The following is a 22500-nucleotide window of genomic DNA, read 5'->3' as shown; positions in this document are numbered from 1 at the left end:
CAAACGGACACAAAAGTAACTCTCTTGCTTCCGCTTCTGCTGATGATGCTTTTGCTAAAGCTTGGATGCGTGCGCAACCTGACCAATATTGGGAGCTTTTAGCGATCTCATACGAAAGTTCGACTTTAGTACACCACCCATACTGGATTGGGTTAAACACGGGATAGAAAGAGATAGAGATAGAGATTGAAAGAGCAAGAGAAAGAGAAAGAGAGAGAGAGAGAGAGAGAGAGAGAGAGAGAGAGAGAGAGAAAGACTGACAGAACATTTTACACGGTAGGAATCATACGTACTCATACATACATATCTCTATGCATACACACACACACACACATATATATATACATACATACATGTTTTAATAAAAAGAGAGAGAGAAAGAGAGAGAGAAAAAATTGTATATAATTTAAATGAAACTTATAGTTTTAGATATCATATATATATATATTAAATATATATATATATATATAAATATATATATATATATATATATATAATTTTTCTTTTTCTTTTTTTTCTTCTATTAAAAATACAGAAATATATATTTATAACATATACATGTGCGTGTAGGTTTTTTCGCTTGGTTGCTCGTAATACCTTGAAAATTTTATTTACAGTGTGAATCAACATTCTTCTAGAATATATATATATATATATATATATATATATATATATTCTTTGTCTCCTCAACGTTAAATGAGTCATTGATTCGTTCCTATCCTCGTATTCATTGTATTCCTCCGTCTTCGTGGGAGGATTTTGCACTACCAATCCCATTCGATATGCATTATCGAAAATAGAACTAACTAACCAACTAACTAACTAACACCGTGAGAAAGAAACAGCCCAAGAGAGAGAGAGAGAGAGAGAGAGAGAGAGAGAGAGAGAGAGAACGTTAAGTATTCTTTAAGATACTATACATCTGTGCTCTCTTCGAACGTTTATTGTTAGTATCATTACATATTTGCTTTTGTAAAAATAATCAAAACTGAACAGAATTTTCCTTTCAATATATGTATATATACGCATACATGCATATATATATATATATACACACACACACGCACACACATATACACACATATATATCTATTTAAAAGAGAAGAATTTTTTTTGATCGAGAAATACTAATCCTTTTTCCTTTGTGAATTGAAAAAAAGTATTATATATTTTATTTTTTTCCTTTATATATATATATATATATTTTTATTTCCCTTTCTTTTTTTTCTTTTTTCCTTTTTTCAATACGTAAAACGAATTTCATTCTCTAAGCGATCACGAACGAGAAGAATAACTATTTCTCTCAATCATATTTCGTTATTTCGTCGTTGCCTCGTTGTTTCGTTATTGCAATGTTAAAGAGACCGGGGAATTTTTTTTCTTCTTTTTTTTTCTTTTTTTTTCTTTTTTTTTCTTTTTCTTTCGGTCTCGGCTATTATGGCAAAAGATTTTTATCAACAATCGCTCCGTTATACGTCGCAACTCGAAACCGCGATTTTTCTCGTTCGAATGATATCTCTCAAACGTTTGAGTGTGTGTGCGTAGAAAGAGAGAGAGAGAGAGAGAGAGAGAGAGAAAGAGAGGAAATACAAAAATAAACTATCAATCAGTATTTTCTCTCTTACGAATTTGATTTGATTTCATTTTACTTCACTTCTTCTTCTTCTTCTTCTTTTTTTTGTTTTCGTTCTTTTTTCTTTTTTTTTTTTTTTTTTTTTTTTTTTTTAATTACGTTACATTCCCTCTTACCTTTTTTGTCGAATGCAATTGGTAATTTTCTTGACAAAAGTTATGTACATTTTCCTTCCGTTACGAGTCGTGCGTGCACACAAAGTAGGTCGTCACTCGCGGATGAAAGCAATCTTCTATGTCGACAAAAAAAAGAAAAAAAAGAAAAATGGAAAAAAAGAAAAAAGGAATAAAAGCCAAAAGAGAGAGAGGAGAGAGAGAGGAGAGAGAGAGAGAGAGAGAGAGAGAACAACACTTTGGTCACGGTCGAACAATTCGAGTATCGAAGAACAATGATATTATCTATGTGGAAAATTGAAACGATCCGACGGAAGTGAAAAATATTAATGATCATTTTTTCTTTATTTCTGACAAAAGCTTTTTCCATCTGGAATATTCGATTATTACGATTTGATATTCTTAACGACAATTTTTCGATTAATCGAATTATCGAACTATCGACTAACAGTATCTTCTTTCGATCGTCAATTTTATAAGTTTTAATAGAAATAATTTATTCTTAGATCTCCCCTCTGCCCCCCGCCCCACCTCTCTCTCTCTCTCTCTCTCTCTCTCACGCAATCGAAAAAGAAAATTGTGAATATTTAATTAACTTACGAGTTTGTTATAAAAGAAGGAAAAAAGAAAAAGGAAAGAAAGAAAGAAAGAGAAAAAAAAAACAAAAGAAAAAAGAAAAGAAATAAATGAACATGTCACTTGTCGATATCGATATATATCGAAATCGAAGATCATACTTAATTCGCAACGGCGAAAGATTTAACGAATATGTTCAAGCGTGGTTTAAATGGATGAGGGAGAGGGGGAAAAAAAAAGTAGAAGAAGAAGAAGAACTATGAAGTACCGGCGCGCTCCAGTAGAGGGCGATACGAATCGATGACCACTTTGTTAATGGCTTACTCTACTTAACACACCTTTCTTCGGTGACCGGACCGGGAACGCTGGTTATCGATGAGTTTTCTGCGTGCGTTATTGACAGGAAAAAGATGAGGTTTCGAAATACGAGACATTGATAGACGTTAAAACTTCGTATGCGGCATTCGTGGCTTTGGTACGGCGTCGAATTGGAAAGTATCGTCGCTCGGTAAATTTCTCTCTCTCTCTCTCTCTCTCTCTCTCTCACACTTTCTCACTCACACTCTCTCTCTCTCTTTCTCTCTCTCTCTTTCTCTCTCTCTCTAGTTTTTTTCTTTTTACCCTTTACATTAACATTGTTGTATTTAGTCGTCGAAAAACAAATACTGTTTGTTAAACGACGTCGTTATATTTAACTATTCTATGACAATGACCCACCTTTCATTCTTTTGTTATGGAAATTTTCATTTGAAAGGATTGCTGTAATGGGACACATAACCTCTTTGCGACGATGTCGGCTTTACTGACAGACGAACATATAGGACTAAGGAATATGTCGAAGCTACGACAAAGTATTTTTATACGTTACAAGGGATTAATGAATTTTCTTATTAATTTCATAGCTTCGTTTAATGATTATTAAATATTATAATGATTATTTCATTTAGAATTTCTCCCTTTTTTTTTGTTCAATTTTCCCATTTGTTATGAGTTATTTGTGTTTACGTTTTTACAATAATATTTTCTTCATTATATAAATGATATATTTACGTTCTATTTATATGAATATTTAATTGAATAATCCAAATGATAATAATATTTTAATTCCAATAACGTACGGTTTAATTGTATTTGAAGATTATATTAAGGAAATGTAATTTATGATTTGTATATCATTCTGTTTCAGCTGTTTGTCCTCCGATTATTTGGAGGACAGTGGAGCAGTGACGTTAGGGATCAATAAAAGCTGCTAGCTTAAGAGAAGAATATTAGAGTTGGCTTAGGCCAACCACGGTAACTAAGGCGAAATGGCGACGATAGATGGACGACCAGCCCAATATGGCATTACTCTTAAGCAACTTCGTGAGCTCATGGAGCACAGAGGTCGTGAAGGTGTCAATAAGCTCAATAGCCATGGTGGCGTGCAAGAGATATGTAAAAAGTTATATACTTCACCCAGCGAAGGTAAGATTTATTTCAATGTGTTATACCTGTTGATATCAATTATCTTATCCTTTCTATTATATATACATTAATGTTTATGATTTCTTTATCGTTATAGGTCTCAGTGGGTCGACAGCAGACATTCAACATAGGAGAGATACATTTGGCTCCAACATGATTCCTCCAAAGCCACCTAAAACATTTTTACAATTAGTATGGGAAGCTTTACAAGATGTTACTTTGATCATCTTGGAAATAGCAGCTTTGGTTTCGTTAGGTCTTAGTTTTTACCAACCAGCTGACGAAGAAGAGAGTGGTTAGTATTTTATTTTTCAATGTCAAAGAAAATGAAAAAAAAAAAAAAAAAAGAAAAAAAAATAAATTATAAATCTTTACAATTTCTTTCATAATTATTATTTCAGGTTCATCGATAGAAGAGGATGAAGGAAAATATGGTTGGATTGAAGGACTTGCTATATTGATCTCTGTCATTGTGGTGGTGTTAGTGACGGCATTCAATGACTATTCCAAAGAAAGACAGTTTAGGGGTCTTCAAAGTCGAATCGAAGGAGAACATAAATTCTCTGTTATAAGACAAGGAGAAGTCAAACAGATTTCAGTATCTGATATCGTTGTAGGTGACATATGTCAGGTATGTATATTAACTCGATTATTTTGTATTTTCATTTATGATATATTATTTATATATTACAATTTAAAGATTTTAATCAAGAGACTTTAACTCTCTTTTATTCAATGAAATATTATTAAAATGAGTAAAAGGTATTTCTTAAATTATACAATTAATAATGTAGATAAAATATGGAGACCTGCTACCAGCAGATGGTATACTTATACAAAGCAACGATCTTAAAGTGGATGAATCCAGTTTAACTGGTGAATCGGATCATGTAAAGAAAGGAGAATTGTTCGATCCTATGGTACTTTCAGGTAATTCATTTTTTAAAGATATTTACATAGATAATTAATATGTCAAGAGTCATGTCGTTATTTTGTTTTGATTTAAAAAAGGCACTCACGTGATGGAGGGATCTGGAAAAATGTTGGTAACAGCGGTAGGTGTCAACTCCCAGGCTGGTATAATCTTCACCTTGTTGGGTGCTGCCGTTGATCAGCAAGAACAAGAAATAAAGAAAATGAAAAAAGGTATGTGATTAATATATATATATATATATACACACACACACACACACACATATATATATAGATATATATATATAGATATATATATCTATTTATTTATAACTTCAAATTGTGCCACTTATCTAGAGTCACTTAATTGTTAGAGTAGTGTAACCTCTTAAAAAGAAAAAAAGAAATTCTTTACTATATATACTCTATATAATATTTTTAGACTCTTTGTAATAAAAACAAAATTTATATATATATATATATTGGTTGAAGTCTCATATTTCATTGACCACTTGTAAGGTTACATATGTCTGTGTAAGGTAAATTTAGTTACATATTTTTTGCGAGGTTGTACTGCTCTGATAATTCAGTGAATCTATAACTCGCTACTTCTTATATCAAATCAAAAACGAAATGATTTATATATATATATATATAAATTATTTGAATACATTTCGTTTAGAGATGTGATACATTTGAAAAAAAAAAAGAAAAAAAAAAAAAAAAAATAAATAAATAAAGGAAAAAAAGTCGAAATTTATTGGAAAGAAGTAGTGGGATTATTATTTCAAGGCATGATATTTCCAAATACACAAAATGAGTGTAGAGAAAGTACAGTGTAGGCATGGTTTTCAGTTGAATTGGTGTGAGAATTTTTTATTATGAATTACATGACTATCAACTTGTGCCCCCGTTTTCTTTGGCATGTACTTGCAAATACCTTTAACTCCTTAAGTAGCAAGTACAAGGTATTCCCTTAATAACAAAAAACAAAAACAAAAACAAAAACAAAAGAAAATAAAAAGAAAATCGAACTTGAATAAGATTATCTTTAGCATGTTTAACTTATATATTCGCTTTCCCATTTTTCTTTCTTTCTTTCTTTTTTTTTTTCCTTTTTTTGTTTCCTCCCCCCCTCAAGTTAATTTGTACAAACTTTGAAGATGTTATGTAATTAATAGATATACGATCAATTTTTGCCACTTAAGGGGTCAAATGAATTTTATATACCATTTACTAATTACTAATTAATCGGAGTATCCAATATTTTGCTCAATTCTCTTATAAATATTCATTTGTAAATTTATTGAGTATATAGATTAAACGTTTTAATCAAACTTTTTTCTTTTTTTATCATTATGAATATTACATATAAATTGAAGTTAAATATAAATATCTTTTAATTTTATACACTTCTTTATTGTCTCTATTTTTTTTTTTCTTTTTTTCTTTTTTTTTAATATATTATTAAACCAAAATACATAGGGTAAATCCTATGATAAATTGATCCTTGAAATATATTAAAGTATATATATATATTTATTTGTGTAATTCGATGAAAATGTTGTTTTTTTTCTTTTTTTTTTTTTTTTTTTTTTCATTTGATTAAAATATTCTAATTAGAGAATATGCCCTTATATCCTATATATAACTTTGATCTTTGTTACGTGGTTATACAAATAAATGTTTGTTTGTATGCGCAAGAACTATTTTCCATTAGTGTATATCGCATATATTGTGTGATCATATGTTATTTCAATTCATCTTAGCACAATCCTAGATCATATAATTATTAGTAACATTTGTCTTCATAGAATGTTCTTATAATATTTGTATCTCATTCTTTTAACATATATCAAATCATTTTTTTCAAATATATAATATATGTTTCATATTATTTTTTTATAGTCTTATCAGATTTTTCTGCAGGCATTTTTAAAGAGACAAAAAAAGAAAAAGAAAACAACCAAAAAAAAAAAAAGAAATAAAAAATAAAGAAAAGAAAAAAAAAAAACAGAAAGAAAAAATTATCACTCTTTATATGATAATATTTTATTATACGATCGACATCCCTGTAAATGTGCAACTTAGAAGATGAATTCATGATATTTATTTATATTTTCTTTTTTTTCTTTTTTTTTTCTTTTTTTTTCTTTTCTTTTTTTTTTTTTTTTTTGTTATAAGAAAAATTACAACAAAAAATTTGTATTCAAAAAGAAGAACAAAAACATACACACATATCCTCTAGGTTGTTGTACTGCATTTGTAAAATTTTGAAAGCATTTCTTTGGAATTGTCTGAAAAAGGAAAAGAAAAGGAAAGAAAAAAAAAAGAAAAAAAAAAAAGAAATAGAATGAAAAAAAAAAAAAGAAAAGAAAGGGAAAAGAAAGAAATCGAAAAAAAAAAACAGAAAAAATAAAAAAAAAGAAAAAAAAAACCAATGCAGTATAGAATGTGGCACAAATTGTCATTGGCATATACGATACTTTTAGATAGATTGCTAATCAATTTTGTTTTGCATGCATTTTTTTATCTAGAGGCTAAAAAGCAGCGGAAGAAGAAGTCATTACCAGGTGATTACACACAATATAATAATAATAATATATATATATATATATTTATTGTTAATCATATTCAATTATGCCGATGTAATCGATGTTGAGATATCGATTGACATCTTTTAAATATAATTTTGAGATATATCTGATATATTTGACATACTTATACGTACATACATATATATATGTTTATCTCTTTAAGTTCATTTTCTTTTCTAGTAATTTCACGTTCTACCTTCTTCATTTCTGCACACTACAAGCCTTCTTTTAATCTTATTTCTTATCTAAATAAAATATATACATGCATAGATATATATATGTCACTTTATTATTATGCAAAATAATTTTCTTTTTTTTTTTTTTTTTTTTTTTTCTTTTTTTGTTTGAAGAAATATCATTGTCAGAAGTAAGGTAAAAAAGAAAAAAGAAAAGAGAAAAGAAAAAGAAGAAGAAGAAGAAAAAAAAAAGAAACAGCAAAAAATCGATCTAATTTGTTATCATTCTTGCTTATCTGTTACCGTAATCTCTGAGTGTTTTGTTGCCAGTGGTTTATGCATTTGAGATTATTAGTAACTCCAGAATTTACCTTTAGCTTTTTTTATTGCATTCTAAGGATGATGATGATGATGATGATGATGATGATGATGATGATACCTATTTTCATTATTTGTTCATGTATTTTTCCAATGTGTCGTGTCGTGCTTTTGCCTTTTTACAAAACACTATTTTTTTTTTTTTTTTTTTTTTTTTTTTATTTACCTTACCTTTACTCTTATAGAATCCCAGCTTTTTTCAATTTCTTTCTTTCTTTCTTTCTTTCTTTTTTTATTTTTTTTTTCCCCCCCTCTTTATTCCGATTATTAATAACTAGCTCGATATAATATAGTATTTTATAATTTAATTAATTAGAATTAAAATTTTCTATCGAGAGTTTAAATTTTACGCTCTAATTTGCCGAACGTTGGTACAACTTTTTTTTTCTTTTCTTTTTTTTTTTTCTTTTTTCTTTTTTATTCAGAATATATTCTTGAATAACGATGGAGGAGTAATAGATTTTTTAAATCATCTAGGATTTTTCTAAGTCTCATCCTGTTATATATACATATATACTTAAATGCATACGTATATATATATATATATATTTAGATATAAATCAAAAAAAGGATAATCACGTCTTACAAATGAAGAGCGTAAAAGTTGAACGACCTCGATAGTTATTAGAGATAATAAATATAAGTATCGGTTTCTCTTTGATGAAAAAAGAAAAAAAAAAGAAAAAGAAAAAGAAAAAAAAAGAGAAAAAAAAAGAAAAAAAAAAGAGAAAAAAAAAAAGAAAACCAATGGATCTCAATTTAATTTAATTTGAATAAATAATATCTGTATGTATTATGAAACGAAGGGGACGAAGGAGCAGAAATCACTGGGAACAGTCATGCTGTTGGAACTGGCGGAACGGGTGGTAAACACGAGGGTGGAGAAAATCATCATGGCGGAGGTGGACAAGGAGGTGGGGGAGAGTCTACTAAAAAGGAAAAGAGCGTTCTTCAAGCTAAATTAACGAAGTTAGCGATACAAATTGGTTATGCTGGCTCGACCATAGCAGTACTCACCGTGATCATTCTAATCATTCAATTTTGCGTCTCGACGTTCGTAATCGATGGAAAGCCGTGGAAGAACACTTATGCCGGTGATCTGGTACGGCATTTGATTATCGGTGTTACTGTCCTCGTCGTTGCCGTACCCGAAGGTCTTCCTCTGGCTGTCACCTTATCTCTTGCTTATTCCGTCAAGGTTAATTAAATCATTTTTTCATTTATATTGCATTAGAATCTTTAACACATTCACGAATATATATATATATTATATCGTTCCAAAAGTTTTCTCTTTCAAACTTTTTTAATAGCTGCGTTCAACTTTTGGATCAATCTAATATATATATATATACATACATATATATATATATATATATATATATATATATACATATATATGTGTGTGTGTGTGTATGGACACGTGCGCGCGTAACTCGAATTTTTTACATTTTTATTTTTTTTCTTTCTCTTTTCTTTCTTATTTTATTTTATTTTATTTCATTTTATTTTATTTTATTTTATTTTATTTTATTTTTTTTTTTCTCTTAGAGTCGACGAAAATTATTATTAAATGTTACCTTTTTTAATGCGTCGAATCTTTTAACACAATTATTTGATTTTTTTATTATGTTTTTATTTATCATTTATATATTTATATTTATTAAATATTTTTTTTTTTTTATTTCTCCTCTCATTTGACTTTTTTCTTTCTTTTTCTTTTTTTTTTCTCTCTCTCTCTTTCTCTGTCTCTCTTTCTCTATTTAATTTAATCATCAATCAGTGTGTATAGTAATTTTCAAAAGCCATTAATTTTTATACGAATAATGTTAAATTTTTAGTTAACAAATTTTTTTTTTTTTGATGAATTTGTTACATTAATTTGATATTTTAAAAGTTATACATTCCGATAAAGTGATACATTTTTAAAGGAAATGAATTTATAGTATTTTTTGATATTTAATATTTTAATAATATTAATAAATCTTTCATATTGCAATAACTTATTCGATCGGCGATTTTGCCGATCCAAGCGAACGATGTGCAGTTTTTTTTTAACAATATTTTCCTTTTTTTTTTTTTTTTTTCTTTTTTCGTAAAACTATGATTATAGAAAATGATGAAGGATAACAATTTGGTACGGCATTTGGATGCTTGCGAAACGATGGGTAACGCTACCGCCATTTGTTCGGATAAAACCGGAACCCTGACGACCAATCGTATGACAGTGGTAGAATCCTACATATGTGAGAAAATGAGCAAGACGGTTCCAAGTTTTTCCGATATCCCGAGCCACGTTGGAAACTTATTAATACAAGCCATCTCCATTAATTCGGCGTACACGTCCAGAATCATGCCCTCGCAAGACCCTTCAGAATTGCCGATGCAAGTCGGTAACAAAACCGAATGTGCCTTACTTGGATTCGTAGTGGCCCTGGGCGAAAAATATCAAACTGTTAGAGATGACCACCCTGAGGAAACTTTCACGCGGGTCTATACATTCAATAGCGTTAGAAAGAGCATGTCTACTGTTATTCCAAGGGAAGGTGGTGGATATAGGCTTTTCACCAAGGGCGCTTCCGAGATCATCATGAAGAAGTACGTTCTCAATTATTTTTATCTTCCCTTTAATATCTAACATTTAAATTAACACCAAAGAGTTCTATCTTATTTGCAAATAATAGAGTGGCGGGGGAGGGGGGATGGTAAAATATATGAGTAAGGGGCGGGGGCGGGGGTGGGGGGCTGGAGTGAGAACATCAATTTCAATTTTAACCTATTATTAAAGTAAAGAAATTTTTTTTTTTTTTTTGCGAATAGAGTAGTTTATAAAATAATATCAATTTTCAAAGTTAAATCGATTTCAAAGGGATTTTTATTCTTTAAGACAAAATCAAATTTAAATAAAAAAAACGAAATTGCTCATGTTGTTACTTTGTTTTTATATCTCTCTCGTCTTTCTTTTTTTTTTCTTTTTTTTTTCTTTTTCTTTTTTTTCTTCTTCTTTTTTTTTCCTCTCTCTTTCCTTTTCACTTACAGATGTGCCTTTATCTACGGTCGCGACGGTCATCTGGAAAAATTCACGAGAGAGATGCAAGAACGTCTGGTTAAGAACGTGATAGAACCAATGGCGTGTAACGGTCTACGTACAATCTCAATCGCATATCGCGACTTTGTACCCGGGAAGGCGGAGATCAATCAAGTACACTCGGATAACGAGCCAAATTGGGAGGACGAGGAAAATATCGTTAACAATTTAACGTGTCTCGGTATTGTCGGTATCGAGGATCCAGTACGTCCCGAGGTACCAGACGCAATTAGAAAGTGCCAAAAGGCTGGTATAACAGTGCGAATGGTCACCGGTGACAATATTAATACGGCTAGGTCGATCGCCTTGAAGTGCGGAATAATAAAACCAAACGAGGACTTTCTTATTCTCGAAGGGAAGGAATTTAATAGAAGGATCAGAGACAGTAACGGTGAGGTACAGCAACATTTATTGGACAAAGTTTGGCCAAAGTTAAGGGTTTTGGCTAGATCATCGCCAACCGATAAGTATACATTGGTAAAGGGTATAATCGATAGCAAGGCAACGACCAGTCGTGAGGTAGTAGCCGTGACCGGTGATGGTACGAACGATGGTCCAGCATTAAAGAAAGCCGATGTTGGCTTTGCCATGGGTATAGCTGGTACGGACGTGGCAAAGGAAGCTTCCGACATTATTCTGACGGACGATAACTTTTCTTCCATCGTTAAGGCCGTTATGTGGGGAAGAAACGTCTACGATAGTATAGCAAAATTCTTGCAATTTCAGTTGACCGTTAACGTCGTCGCCGTTATCGTCGCCTTTATCGGAGCATGTGCCGTACAGGATTCACCTTTAAAAGCGGTACAAATGTTATGGGTTAATCTGATTATGGACACTTTAGCGTCCCTTGCACTTGCCACCGAATTGCCTACGTCGGATCTTTTACTTCGCAAACCGTACGGACGCACAAAGCCGTTAATATCAAGGACGATGATGAAAAATATTCTTGGTCAGGCAGTTTATCAGTTGACTGTTATTTTTATGCTTCTTTTCGTTGGTAAGTTTCTTTCTTTCCTTCTTTTTTTTTTTTTTTTCTTTTTCATACACTCTTACAATTTTCTCCACTCTCTCTCTCTCTCTCTCTCTCTCTCTCTCTCTCTCTATCTATCTATATCTTTCTCTCTCTCTTTCTCTCTCTCTCTCTCTCACTCCTCTTCTTTTTCTCTCATTCATTCCCAATTTGAAATCTATTTACAGGTGACAAGATGCTAGATATCGATACTGGCCGAGGAGTTGCGGCTAAAGGTGGCGGACCCACTCAACATTTCACCGTCATCTTTAATACCTTCGTAATGATGACTCTCTTCAACGAATTTAATGCCAGAAAAATTCATGGTCAGCGCAATGTCTTCCAGGGAATATTCACCAACCCTATATTTTATTCTATTTGGATTGGCACGTGTTTGTCGCAGGTAATTAATTTACATTAACATATTATCGTATATCTCTCTTTCTCGTCGTCCTAATTATCTCCTCGTTGTATATATTTTATAGAGGATCAAAATAAAATGAAAAAAGAAACAAAAAAAAAGAAAAAAAGAACGAAAGATAATAGAGAAAAATTTGTCGGTGTAGGTGCGCCCGTTCGTGTGGCTGCAATATTTATAATCTATTTATAATAATAACTAAAATAATGAACGACGAAACGAATAAAATTGCTGGGGACTTTTAAACGATCGATCGATCGATCGATCGATCGAATTAAATCTTATCATGAATTGACATTTGAGTGATTTGATAATTATAGGAACGAATCTATTTGTATTACTACTATTAACACCACTATTATGATTATTACTATTACATTCTCCTAGAGAGAGAGAGAGAGTGAGAGAGAGAGAGAGAGAGAGGAGTGTTTATTGTGATTGTATGCGTCATAAAATTAAAATACTTTCAACTTTAGCTATATTGAAAATTCTGGAGCATCGTCGTATATAACAATGATTTTACTTTAACAATGATTGATCTTGAACATGTATAAAAACATGTAAATATATGTGTGTATATATATATATATATATATATATATATATATGTATGTATATATGTATATATGTATATATGTTTATTTGTTTAATAAAATGATGGTCTTTGTTTTCTAGGTGGTCATCATACAGTACGGTAAAATGGCGTTCAGCACAAAAGCTCTTACGTTAGAACAATGGATGTGGTGCCTGTTCTTCGGAATCGGGACGCTATTGTGGGGCCAAGTAGTCACGACTATTCCAACACGGAAGATACCCAAAATTCTCTCGTAAGTGAACATACATATATACATATATATATATATATATATACATATATATATACACTTATATATAAACAGATAATATATATATATATATATATATATATATATATGTATATATACATGTAATAGTTTTCTTCCGTACTAATATGTAGAATTAACAAATATTTTATTGTAATTACGAAATCTCTCTTTTCTTCGAACAGATTTTCTTTTTCTATTTTTTTTTTGGCTTCTTTCACGAGAAGATATATATATATATATATATCTTTGTAGTGAATATATATATATATATATATTTGTGCGAGATCGAATTTCGATCGATCAATATTGATATTTGTATATAATCGTCGATCGACGATAATGTTATTTTACTTTTTTCTTTCTTTTTTTTTTTTTTTTTCCCCCTCTTAATCATATCCGACGACGATTCGTCTGTAAAATAAGCTAAAATCTTTGCGTTTAGATACTATATTAGAGAGGGGACCCTATACGTGAGTTTCTATGGGATTTTTCACGATCAATTATTACTTCTTTTCCGGAGACCTTTCGGATTAATCCTTTTTGAATTCTTTTTTTCAAATTGTAGAAAAGAATTTCTAAAGCTTGTACACAATCTGTAATGATTAAAAGAGAAAGAAAGGGAAAAAATAAAAAGAGAGAAAAAAAGAACAAATAAGAAAAATTAATCCGAATGATCTCGAAAGAAAGAAAGAAAAAAAAGAAAAAAAAAAAAAAAAAAAAAAAGAAAAAACAAAAAAGAAGAAGAAAATTGATCAATTTTACAAATCGTTTAGAAACTTTAGGTGAAAGGTGGCCCCCTCCGCTATGTAAATAATTAATCAACTATAAATATTTGTAATTCGTATCTTTTCCCCCCCCTTTTTTTTTCTTATCTTTTTTTTTTTTTTTATGGAATGAACATAATCATATATATATATATATACTAATGTGTACACCATCGTTGTTACTTCGATTTTATTCGATACGACGTATACAACACGAGGAGCATGGATAATTGACAACGAAAAGAAAGTGGGGAAAAAACAAAAAAAAAAAAAAACTTTAAACAAAATGGAATAAAGATCGACAATTATGGATCTTGCTTTTCCCGCAATGTCTCTTATAATATATAATGCAATTTTTTCTTGTATATAATCACATTTGATAATATTTGAGTATGTGTGCATATAGAAAGAATATCGTAATTGCGTTTTACAGGGGTGATGTACCTGAAACCAAAAAACAAACAAACAAAAGAAAAAAAAATAATTCAAAAAAGATAACCAATTTATAGCAATAACAATTACATCATTGGCAATAGCCATCGGTGATCAGCATTTTTTAAAAACGCGTTCGTATTAACATATATTATTATTGTTGTTATTATTATTATTATTATTATTATTATTATTATTATTATTATTATTATTATTATTATTATTATTATTGTTATTATTATTATTCAATTAATCAATTAATCAATCAATCAATCTTTATCTCTCTCTCTCTTTCTTCCTCTCTCTCTCTCTTTCTCTCTCTATCTCTTAATTTCTTTCTTTTTTTTTTTTATAATTTAACTTTACTAACCAATCATTAATAAATAAGATTTATGAGCTTTTTCTTCTTTATTTTTTCTTCTTTCATCTTGTTTATTTATTTTCTTTTCTTCTTTTTTTTTTTTTTTTTTTTTTTTTTTTCTTTATATTTTTGTCTTTCTCTTATTTGACTCCTCGTACTTTATATTTAGTAATATGCATTTGCATGATCGCCTTTGAACTCGTCCATTCGTTGAACGATTTTAATTGACAATCTAATTTAGAGATAAAATCTGTGTCAGTGTACTTGTCATCACTCTCTATCCAACCTACTACCCTTTATCACTTACCCCCAATCATCCTCTTCCTCCTCCTCCTCCTCCTACTCCTCCTTCTTCTCTTTATTCCCTCGTTTCTCTCTACTATTTGATAAACCCTCAATACGATATTTGGTGTGTTTTGATTTTCTTTCTTTTCTTGTTTTCTTTTTTCTTTATTTATTTATTTTTTTCTTTTCTTTTTTTTTTTTTTTTTTTTTTTTTTGAACTCACGATCGTACTTTCCACACGGCCTGTGTTAATTGTTCCACACGAATTAGGAACTTTCGAAAAGAAAACTTGCAATGTCGGTCGTAGAAATGTGGGGTATTGTTTTTTGAATTTGATTTATTCACACACACACATATATATATATATATGTGTGTGTGCGCGTGTGTGCGTGTGTGCGTGTGTGTATGTATTTTCTTTTCTTTCTTTCTTTCTTTTTTTTTCTTTTTGGACGAAGATCTGTGAAAAATTATCTTATAAAATAAAAAAAAGTGAGCTTTTGTTGTAGCAGAGATTAAAGATTATAAAATGAATATTTTTTTGTATTTAATTTTTTATCAAGAATTTATATATATATATATATGTGTGTGTATAAAATATATATATTTTAAATTTTTGATAAAAATTGTTAATAATTTTCATATTATTTCTCTTTCATCGCTATTACAACGAAGATCATTTTGTTTGAAATAATTTTTCCAATTTAGCAAAGAGAAAAAAAAAAGAAAGTAAAACTCGTAACACTTGACTTGGTTAAACAAAAAATAAAAAAGGAAAAAATAAATAAAAAAATGGCAAAGAAAGAAAGAAGGTAGGAATAAAAGAAATAGATCCAATTAATTAATTAAATTCGAAAAATCGTATCCTAATGATATTTCTAAGTTTGAATGTATATAGCTTGATCGAGAACGCTTAAAAATTAGAAAAACGCCTTAGTGCTCTGAGATACTTACCTCGAATGTTTCTTTTTCTTTTTCTTTTCAATTTTTTTTTTTTTTTTTTTTTTTTTTTTTTTTTTTTTCTTCCCAGGTGTATGATGCGATGCCGTAAGCTTTTAGATCTCGAACGATCGAGATCAATATCACGCGAATCCCTCTTAGATCATTTTATCTGTGCACGTAGACGTGTAGCTAATAAAACAATGCTTTTATTCAATTTTATAGATTCAAAATTCTTTAGGCTAGACTCGTAAAATATTAGACAAAAATATAACAATGCTTATATAAATATATATACATATATAAATAAATACATATATATATATATATATATATATATATATATATATATACAAATACACACACATTAAAATTTATTTAAATCGCTATCAGTATTAATGGTGATGTAACACACGAATTATTATTGTTAAGTATATACGTATATCAGAGCACGTTGGACGTCAAAGTTGATACAGGAAAAAAATAAAAAAAACCAAAATCTAATATATAATTCTAAATATAGATATATGTATATTTATATGTATATTTATTCTAAATATATATATATATATTATATATACTACTACCAGATAGACCATATCGTCTAAATGATTATGTACGATTATGTATGTGTGCATCATAGTTTCAACATGTAAAAAAAAGAAAAAAAAAGAGAAAAAAAAAAAGAAGAAAAATCGAGCGAGTTTCACGTAGAGACACGACAACCCAATCAACCCTACCCATTTCCACGAATATATTCCCTCGCTCCCCATATATGTATTTAAACGATCTTCATTATTAAATCTTTCGCCTTTGTATATTAGCCATTTGCATGAATTGACAAACGAACGAACGAATAAAAAAAAAAAAAAAAAAATAAACAAAAAAAAAAAAAGAAGAAAAGTAATATACTAACAATTAATAAAACGAAAATCTACGTACTTGTTTGTGTATTATCGAGCGACTGGCGAGCAGACGATGACACGGTAATCAAAAAAAAAAAAAAACAAAAAAAAAAAAGAGAAAAGAAAAAAAAATCATGCTTCAGCATAATAAGAAACTTTAACCAATCAAATCATATCAAAAATTATCTTCGACTAATATCGAGAACGTAGTCGACGATGAAATCTCGAACATACTTCGATATTCACCATCTTTCTAACAGCTTTATTTCTAATGATATTAAACTAACGATCTCTCGGAGATAATTAATTATCTATCTTTGTTAACGCTTTACAATACCATCTCTCGTCGTTTATCTTCTCTTTATCATTCTTTCTTTCTTTCTTTTCTTTTTTTTTTTTTTTTTTTTTTCTCTAATCAATCAATCGATTATATGATTATATCTCGTATTAATCGATTATATATCGTATATATTATATAATATATTATATATTATATATTATATTATATATATATTATAATATATATTTCTCTGCACTATCCTAACATCTTCTGCTGTATCCTATCTTAAAATTCGCACTACCATCATTAATAATATCAAAAAGTGTTTCACAGAAAGAAAAAAAGGAAAAAAGAAAAAAAAAAAAAGAAAAAAACAGATCAAAAAAAGAAATAGAATCTCTTTCTATCCTTTTCTATCCTCTTTGATAATCCATATAGCAATCGATAATTTCTTTTTCTTTTTTTATTTATTATTATTATTATTATTATTATTATTATTATTATTATTTATTTATTTATTTATTTATTTATTTATTTACCTATTTTTCTTTTTTATTTATTTTTGCATTTATCCTTTTTCAACATACGCTATCATGACTCGACTGTGACGAAAGCATCATGCTTGTAGATACATAAGTGTATATGTGTGTGTGTACGTGTGTACGTATATATTATATACATACACATACTCTCGTTGTATACTATATATTCACTATCAAAAAAATGTCTATCGCTTTATTACATTTATTTTTTTTCTTTTTTGAAAAACGAAAGAGAAAAAAAAAAAAGGAACGAATGCGAACATGTTACTGAGCTTTTTAAACGGACTATCTTATCACTCTATATATCTATCTCTGTCTTTGTACCTATCTCTATCTCTCTCGTCATCATAACTCGGTCGTACGATTTTCGAATTTTAACAGGTAAGGTTAATATCTCTCTCTCTCTCTCTCTCTCTCTCTCTCTCTCTCTCTCTCTTTCTCTTTCTCTCCCTTTCTCTCTCTCTCTCTCTCTCTCTCTCTCTCTCTCTCTCTCTCTCTCTGTCTATCTTAATGGAAATTAACATTCGCGTAATTCGCGTAAAAAAAAATTTCCCTAATCTCGACGTGCGCGTCGAAAACGTGTTACACGTAACTAATTTTCCTTCATTTACGATATAAATCGTAATGCTTTTTTTTTTTTTATTTGTTGTTTCTTTCTCATTTGAATGGCGCATCTTTTATCCTAATCATTGACTCACTAATACTGCCATTATTTACCATTTTACTACGACTATTATCATTACTATTATCACGAACTACTTATTACGACTACTACTATCATTACTACTATTATCAATACTTTGTACTCCTTCGCTCTCATTTAATCGTACTTCCGCTTTCTCTTTTTCTTTCTTTCTTTCTCTTTTTCTTACTTTCTTTCTCTTTCTTTAATCGTCTATCTCTTTTTTCCTTAATAATTAATAATTAATAATTAATAATTAACACGAGGAAAATTTGTTAATCGTTGCATCGATCAACGAGAAACACTCATTTCATTTGCTTATTCTCATTCATTATAATGTTAAGAAAAAAATACGTATGTATGCCATATGTACATAATTGCATTGCATTGCATTGCATTGCATTGCATTGCGTACCTATCAATCATCTATCTTCTCGTTTGTTGGCTCGTCAATTTATTTTGAGAGAAAAGAAAAATATTAAACTCTATTTTGACTTTTCAATAGCGTCCTATTTAATCTTCATCGTGCATTGTTTTAAAACATTTTGATTGATTAAAACATTTTCATTAATTAACGTTGAAAGGTATGACAGTCTTATCATTTATTTTTCTTTGTGTTTCTTTTTTTTTGCCTGTTAATATAATTCTCCATAAATTGATAATTATGTCTTAAAAAAAAAAAAAAAAAAAAAAAAAAATAAAGTAAAAAGATAGTTCAATGAAAGTCAATAAAATAACAAAGGAAAACAAAACAAAAAGAAAAGGATTCTTATTGAAAACCATTCCTAAACTGTTTAACCATTTTCATTAATCATACAATAAATTCAATTAGAGAGCCAACAACGAAAAGAAACGCTGTTTTTCACTGTCGATAAAAAACAAAAAAGAAAAGAAAATAAAGTCATACCTTTATTTACTTTTTTTTTTCTTTTTTTTTTTTTTTTTTTTTCATATTTTCTTTAATTCATAATTTATCGTCCATTTAATTCTCACATGAACCGCCATGATCGTTAACACACGCGTGAGAGAGATAAAATAAAAAATAAAAAATAAAAAAAAAAAAAAAAGAAAGAGACATACATATATACATACATACATACATGCATACATACATACATACATACATACTTAAATATATTGTATATATATATATTATATAGTACACGATAATCGATGAAAATAGGGGAAAAAAAAAGGGAAAAGGACAGCGTCAAATTAGCGTAATAATAATAATAATAGAGACAAATTAGGATTTAAAGAAAAAAAAAAAGAAATATCTGGCCAAAAGGAGCGAGGGGAAAAAAAAATTAAGGGCCCCGGATTTGGGTACGTCGAAGGAGCGGTCCTCTGTCGGCGTTTTTCTCCCTCCCTAACCCACCCCCCCTGCTAGCTTCGATATGACGATGCATCATCGGCCGCACTACTACTACTAATACTACTACTACTACTGCTACTACTACCTACTACTACTACTACTACTACTACTACTACTGCTACTACTACTACCTACTACTACTACTACTACTACTACTACTACTACTACTACCTACTACTACTACTACTACTACTACTACTACTAGTACTACTACTACTACTACTACTACTACTACTACTACTAACAAACAAAGCGAGAAACAAGAATCAACAAGTGTTTTTCCAAAAAAAACCACCCCTTTAACAGGGACCTTTGAGTGATGAAGAACTGGTTTAATGTTTTTTAAAAACAGATGGGGCCGCGGCCAGCCGGATGATATCGGTGCTATCAATCTAGGAGACGAGAAATTCGACCCCGACTCGGATAAAAAGCCGCGAGCAGGACAAATACTATGGATCCGTGGTCTAACACGGCTACAAACGCAGGTAATTATCCCTATCTCTCTCTCTCTCTCTCTTTCTCTCTCTCTCTCTCATTCTCATATCACCGAACTATCTCTCTATTACTTTCTCTCTCTCTCTCTCTCTCTCTCTCTCTCTCTCTCTCTCTTTCTTTCTCTCTATCTATCTGTCTATTTCTCTATCAAGATCAACGTTTATTCGAGTACTATTATCGACTTAATCAAGAATATTATATATATATATTACTTATAGAAAAAAAAAAAAAAAAAAAAACAAAAAAAAAAAATGATATTTAATATAAAAGAAATATAAAAGAAGAAAAAAGAAAAAAATAAATAAATAAAAGAAAAAGAAATACGAAGGGAAAGAAACGAAAAAAAAAAAAAAGAAAAGAACAGAGCCCAGAGATAATATATATTTTTATATATATTTATATATATATATATATATATGTATATATATATATGTATATATATTTTATTATTATTCCGTTAAAATATTACCGTCGTTGTCTCTCGCCAAACGAGAACACACGGGATATATCATCCTTTAGTATATATATATATATATATATATATATATATATATATATATATATATTTATGATATATATATATATTCGCGTTACAGCCCCTTTTTATTCTAGGAACTTTTTAGGAACACGCGCTATCGACGACCACCGTCGTCGCCATCATGATATCGTCCTTTACATGATATATACGTATGTACTTATTTGCAAGAAAAAAAAAAAAAAAGATAAAAAAGAAATGAAAAAAAAAGAACAGAAAAAAAAAGAAAACGAAGAGGATAGCAAAAGAAAAAAAAAATATCTAAGTACTGGCCGATAATCTCCCAGTGGCAGTATATAAGTCGATTTTTCATCATCTCTCTTTCTCTTTCTCTTTCTCTCTCTCTCTCTCTCTCTCTCTCTATCTATCTATCTATCTCTCTATTTCTCTCTCTCTCTTTTTTTTTTTATTTTTTTTCCGATCTATTTCTTCTATCTGTCTGTCTATCTATCTATCTTTCTCTTTCTCTTTCTCTCTATCTCTATCTATCTTTCTATTTCTCTCAAAATATCATACTCGATCTCGATTTATCCCATTGAATCCTTCCTATCTTTGATAAAAAAAAAAAAAAAAAAAAATGGTATATACGTGATTTAAATGATAAATCAAAAAAAAAAAAAAAAGCAATAAAACAATATAATAAACAAACGGACAGACAAAAATAATAATAAACAATAATAAATAAGAGCGTACCGTCGCGACGACGATCCTTCGATCTCGCTTTTAAAAAACAAAACGAAAACAAAAAAAATAAAAGGGACGAATAGAAAAAAAAAAAAATAATTAAGAAAATTATAAAAAGCCCCCAAAATCCGAGACGAAAATCGATCGAATATAGATCGGGCCGAATCAAAAATTATTATTATTATAATTTCGCAAGCGAGTTTGCGTTAAGATTTACGATAATTAACGAATCAAAAACAATAAACAAAATATAAAAAAATCAAAACAATAACCTAAAACTAAAAAAACAAAAAAGAAATTAGAGAAACGAACCGAACGATGCGAAACAAAACAAAACCAAACAAAAAATCGAACGAAGTATAAAAAAAAAAAAAAAAAAAAAAAAGATTAAAAAAAAAAAGATAAGAAAAACCAGAATAATTTAGAAAGAAATCTACGATAATAATATTATAGGACGCAAAGTGGAAGGCGACGTTATCGTTTCGAGATAAAGTATCGACTTTGACGGATTTTTTCACGACGAATAATAACAATAAAAATAAAAATAATTGACTCTAATAAAGACTGTATAACGTAAAGACGAATCTTAAAAACCCATATCACAATCATACATATATATATATATACACACATATATATATATATATATATATGTGTATTAAAGCATATTATATATGTATGATGTGAACGACAGTACGAACTTTAAAAGAGGCACCATTTTCGGCTAATCGATAACAAACACACCATAGAGCAGCTAGTATAGAGAGATCTTTCTTCTTTGTTCCTTTTTTTTTCTTTTCTTTATTTTTTTTTTTATTTTTTTTTTTTTTTTTAAATATATATATTTTTTTTTCTTTCGTAGTACGCTAGTACCCTGTTCGAGAAAAAAATGAACAAAAAGAAATGAAAAAGAAAACATAAAAAAAAAAAAAAAAAATTATAACGAAAGTAGTACAGCCAACAACAATCACAACCACCATCACGATCATCATTCCTCATACCTCGCTAACAATTCTAA

The 22500-nt window shown here is 29.2% G+C and overlaps 1 protein-coding gene across 16 annotated transcripts in view; it reads left to right on the top strand.

The window, feature by feature from the left end:
- LOC124432069 (plasma membrane calcium-transporting ATPase 3) overlaps positions 1-22500 on the top strand; it is a 100347-nt gene that overhangs the window by 39254 nt on the left and 38593 nt on the right. For 11 of the 16 annotated variants that reach the window (XR_006944171.1, XR_006944168.1, XR_006944170.1 and 8 more), the window contains 12 exons: positions 3509-3786; positions 3884-4081; positions 4188-4417; positions 4581-4716; positions 4798-4932; positions 7236-7271; positions 8656-9047; positions 9960-10444; positions 10886-11931; positions 12132-12346; positions 13037-13188; positions 20121-20253. Coding sequence is in view for 11 of the 16 variants with exons in the window: in XM_046980605.1 (XP_046836561.1) it covers positions 3630-3786; positions 3884-4081; positions 4188-4417; positions 4581-4716; positions 4798-4932; positions 7236-7271; positions 8656-9047; positions 9960-10444; positions 10886-11931; positions 12132-12346; positions 13037-13188; positions 20121-20253 (3315 nt within the window). In the remaining 5 variants the exon portion in view is untranslated. Of the gene's footprint in view, positions 1-2643; positions 2831-3508; positions 3787-3883; positions 4082-4187; positions 4418-4580; positions 4717-4797; positions 4933-7235; positions 7272-8655; positions 9048-9959; positions 10445-10885; positions 11932-12131; positions 12347-13036; positions 13189-20120; positions 20254-22500 lie in introns of those variants that run through there. The other 5 variants (XR_006944172.1, XM_046980606.1, XM_046980607.1 and 2 more) reach the window with 3 other exon arrangements.

The sequence above is a fragment of the Vespa crabro genome, chromosome 23 (genome assembly GCF_910589235.1).
Source record: "Vespa crabro chromosome 23, iyVesCrab1.2, whole genome shotgun sequence".
NCBI lineage: Eukaryota > Metazoa > Arthropoda > Insecta > Hymenoptera > Vespidae > Vespa > Vespa crabro.
This window is presented reverse-complemented; position numbering and strand designations above follow the sequence as displayed.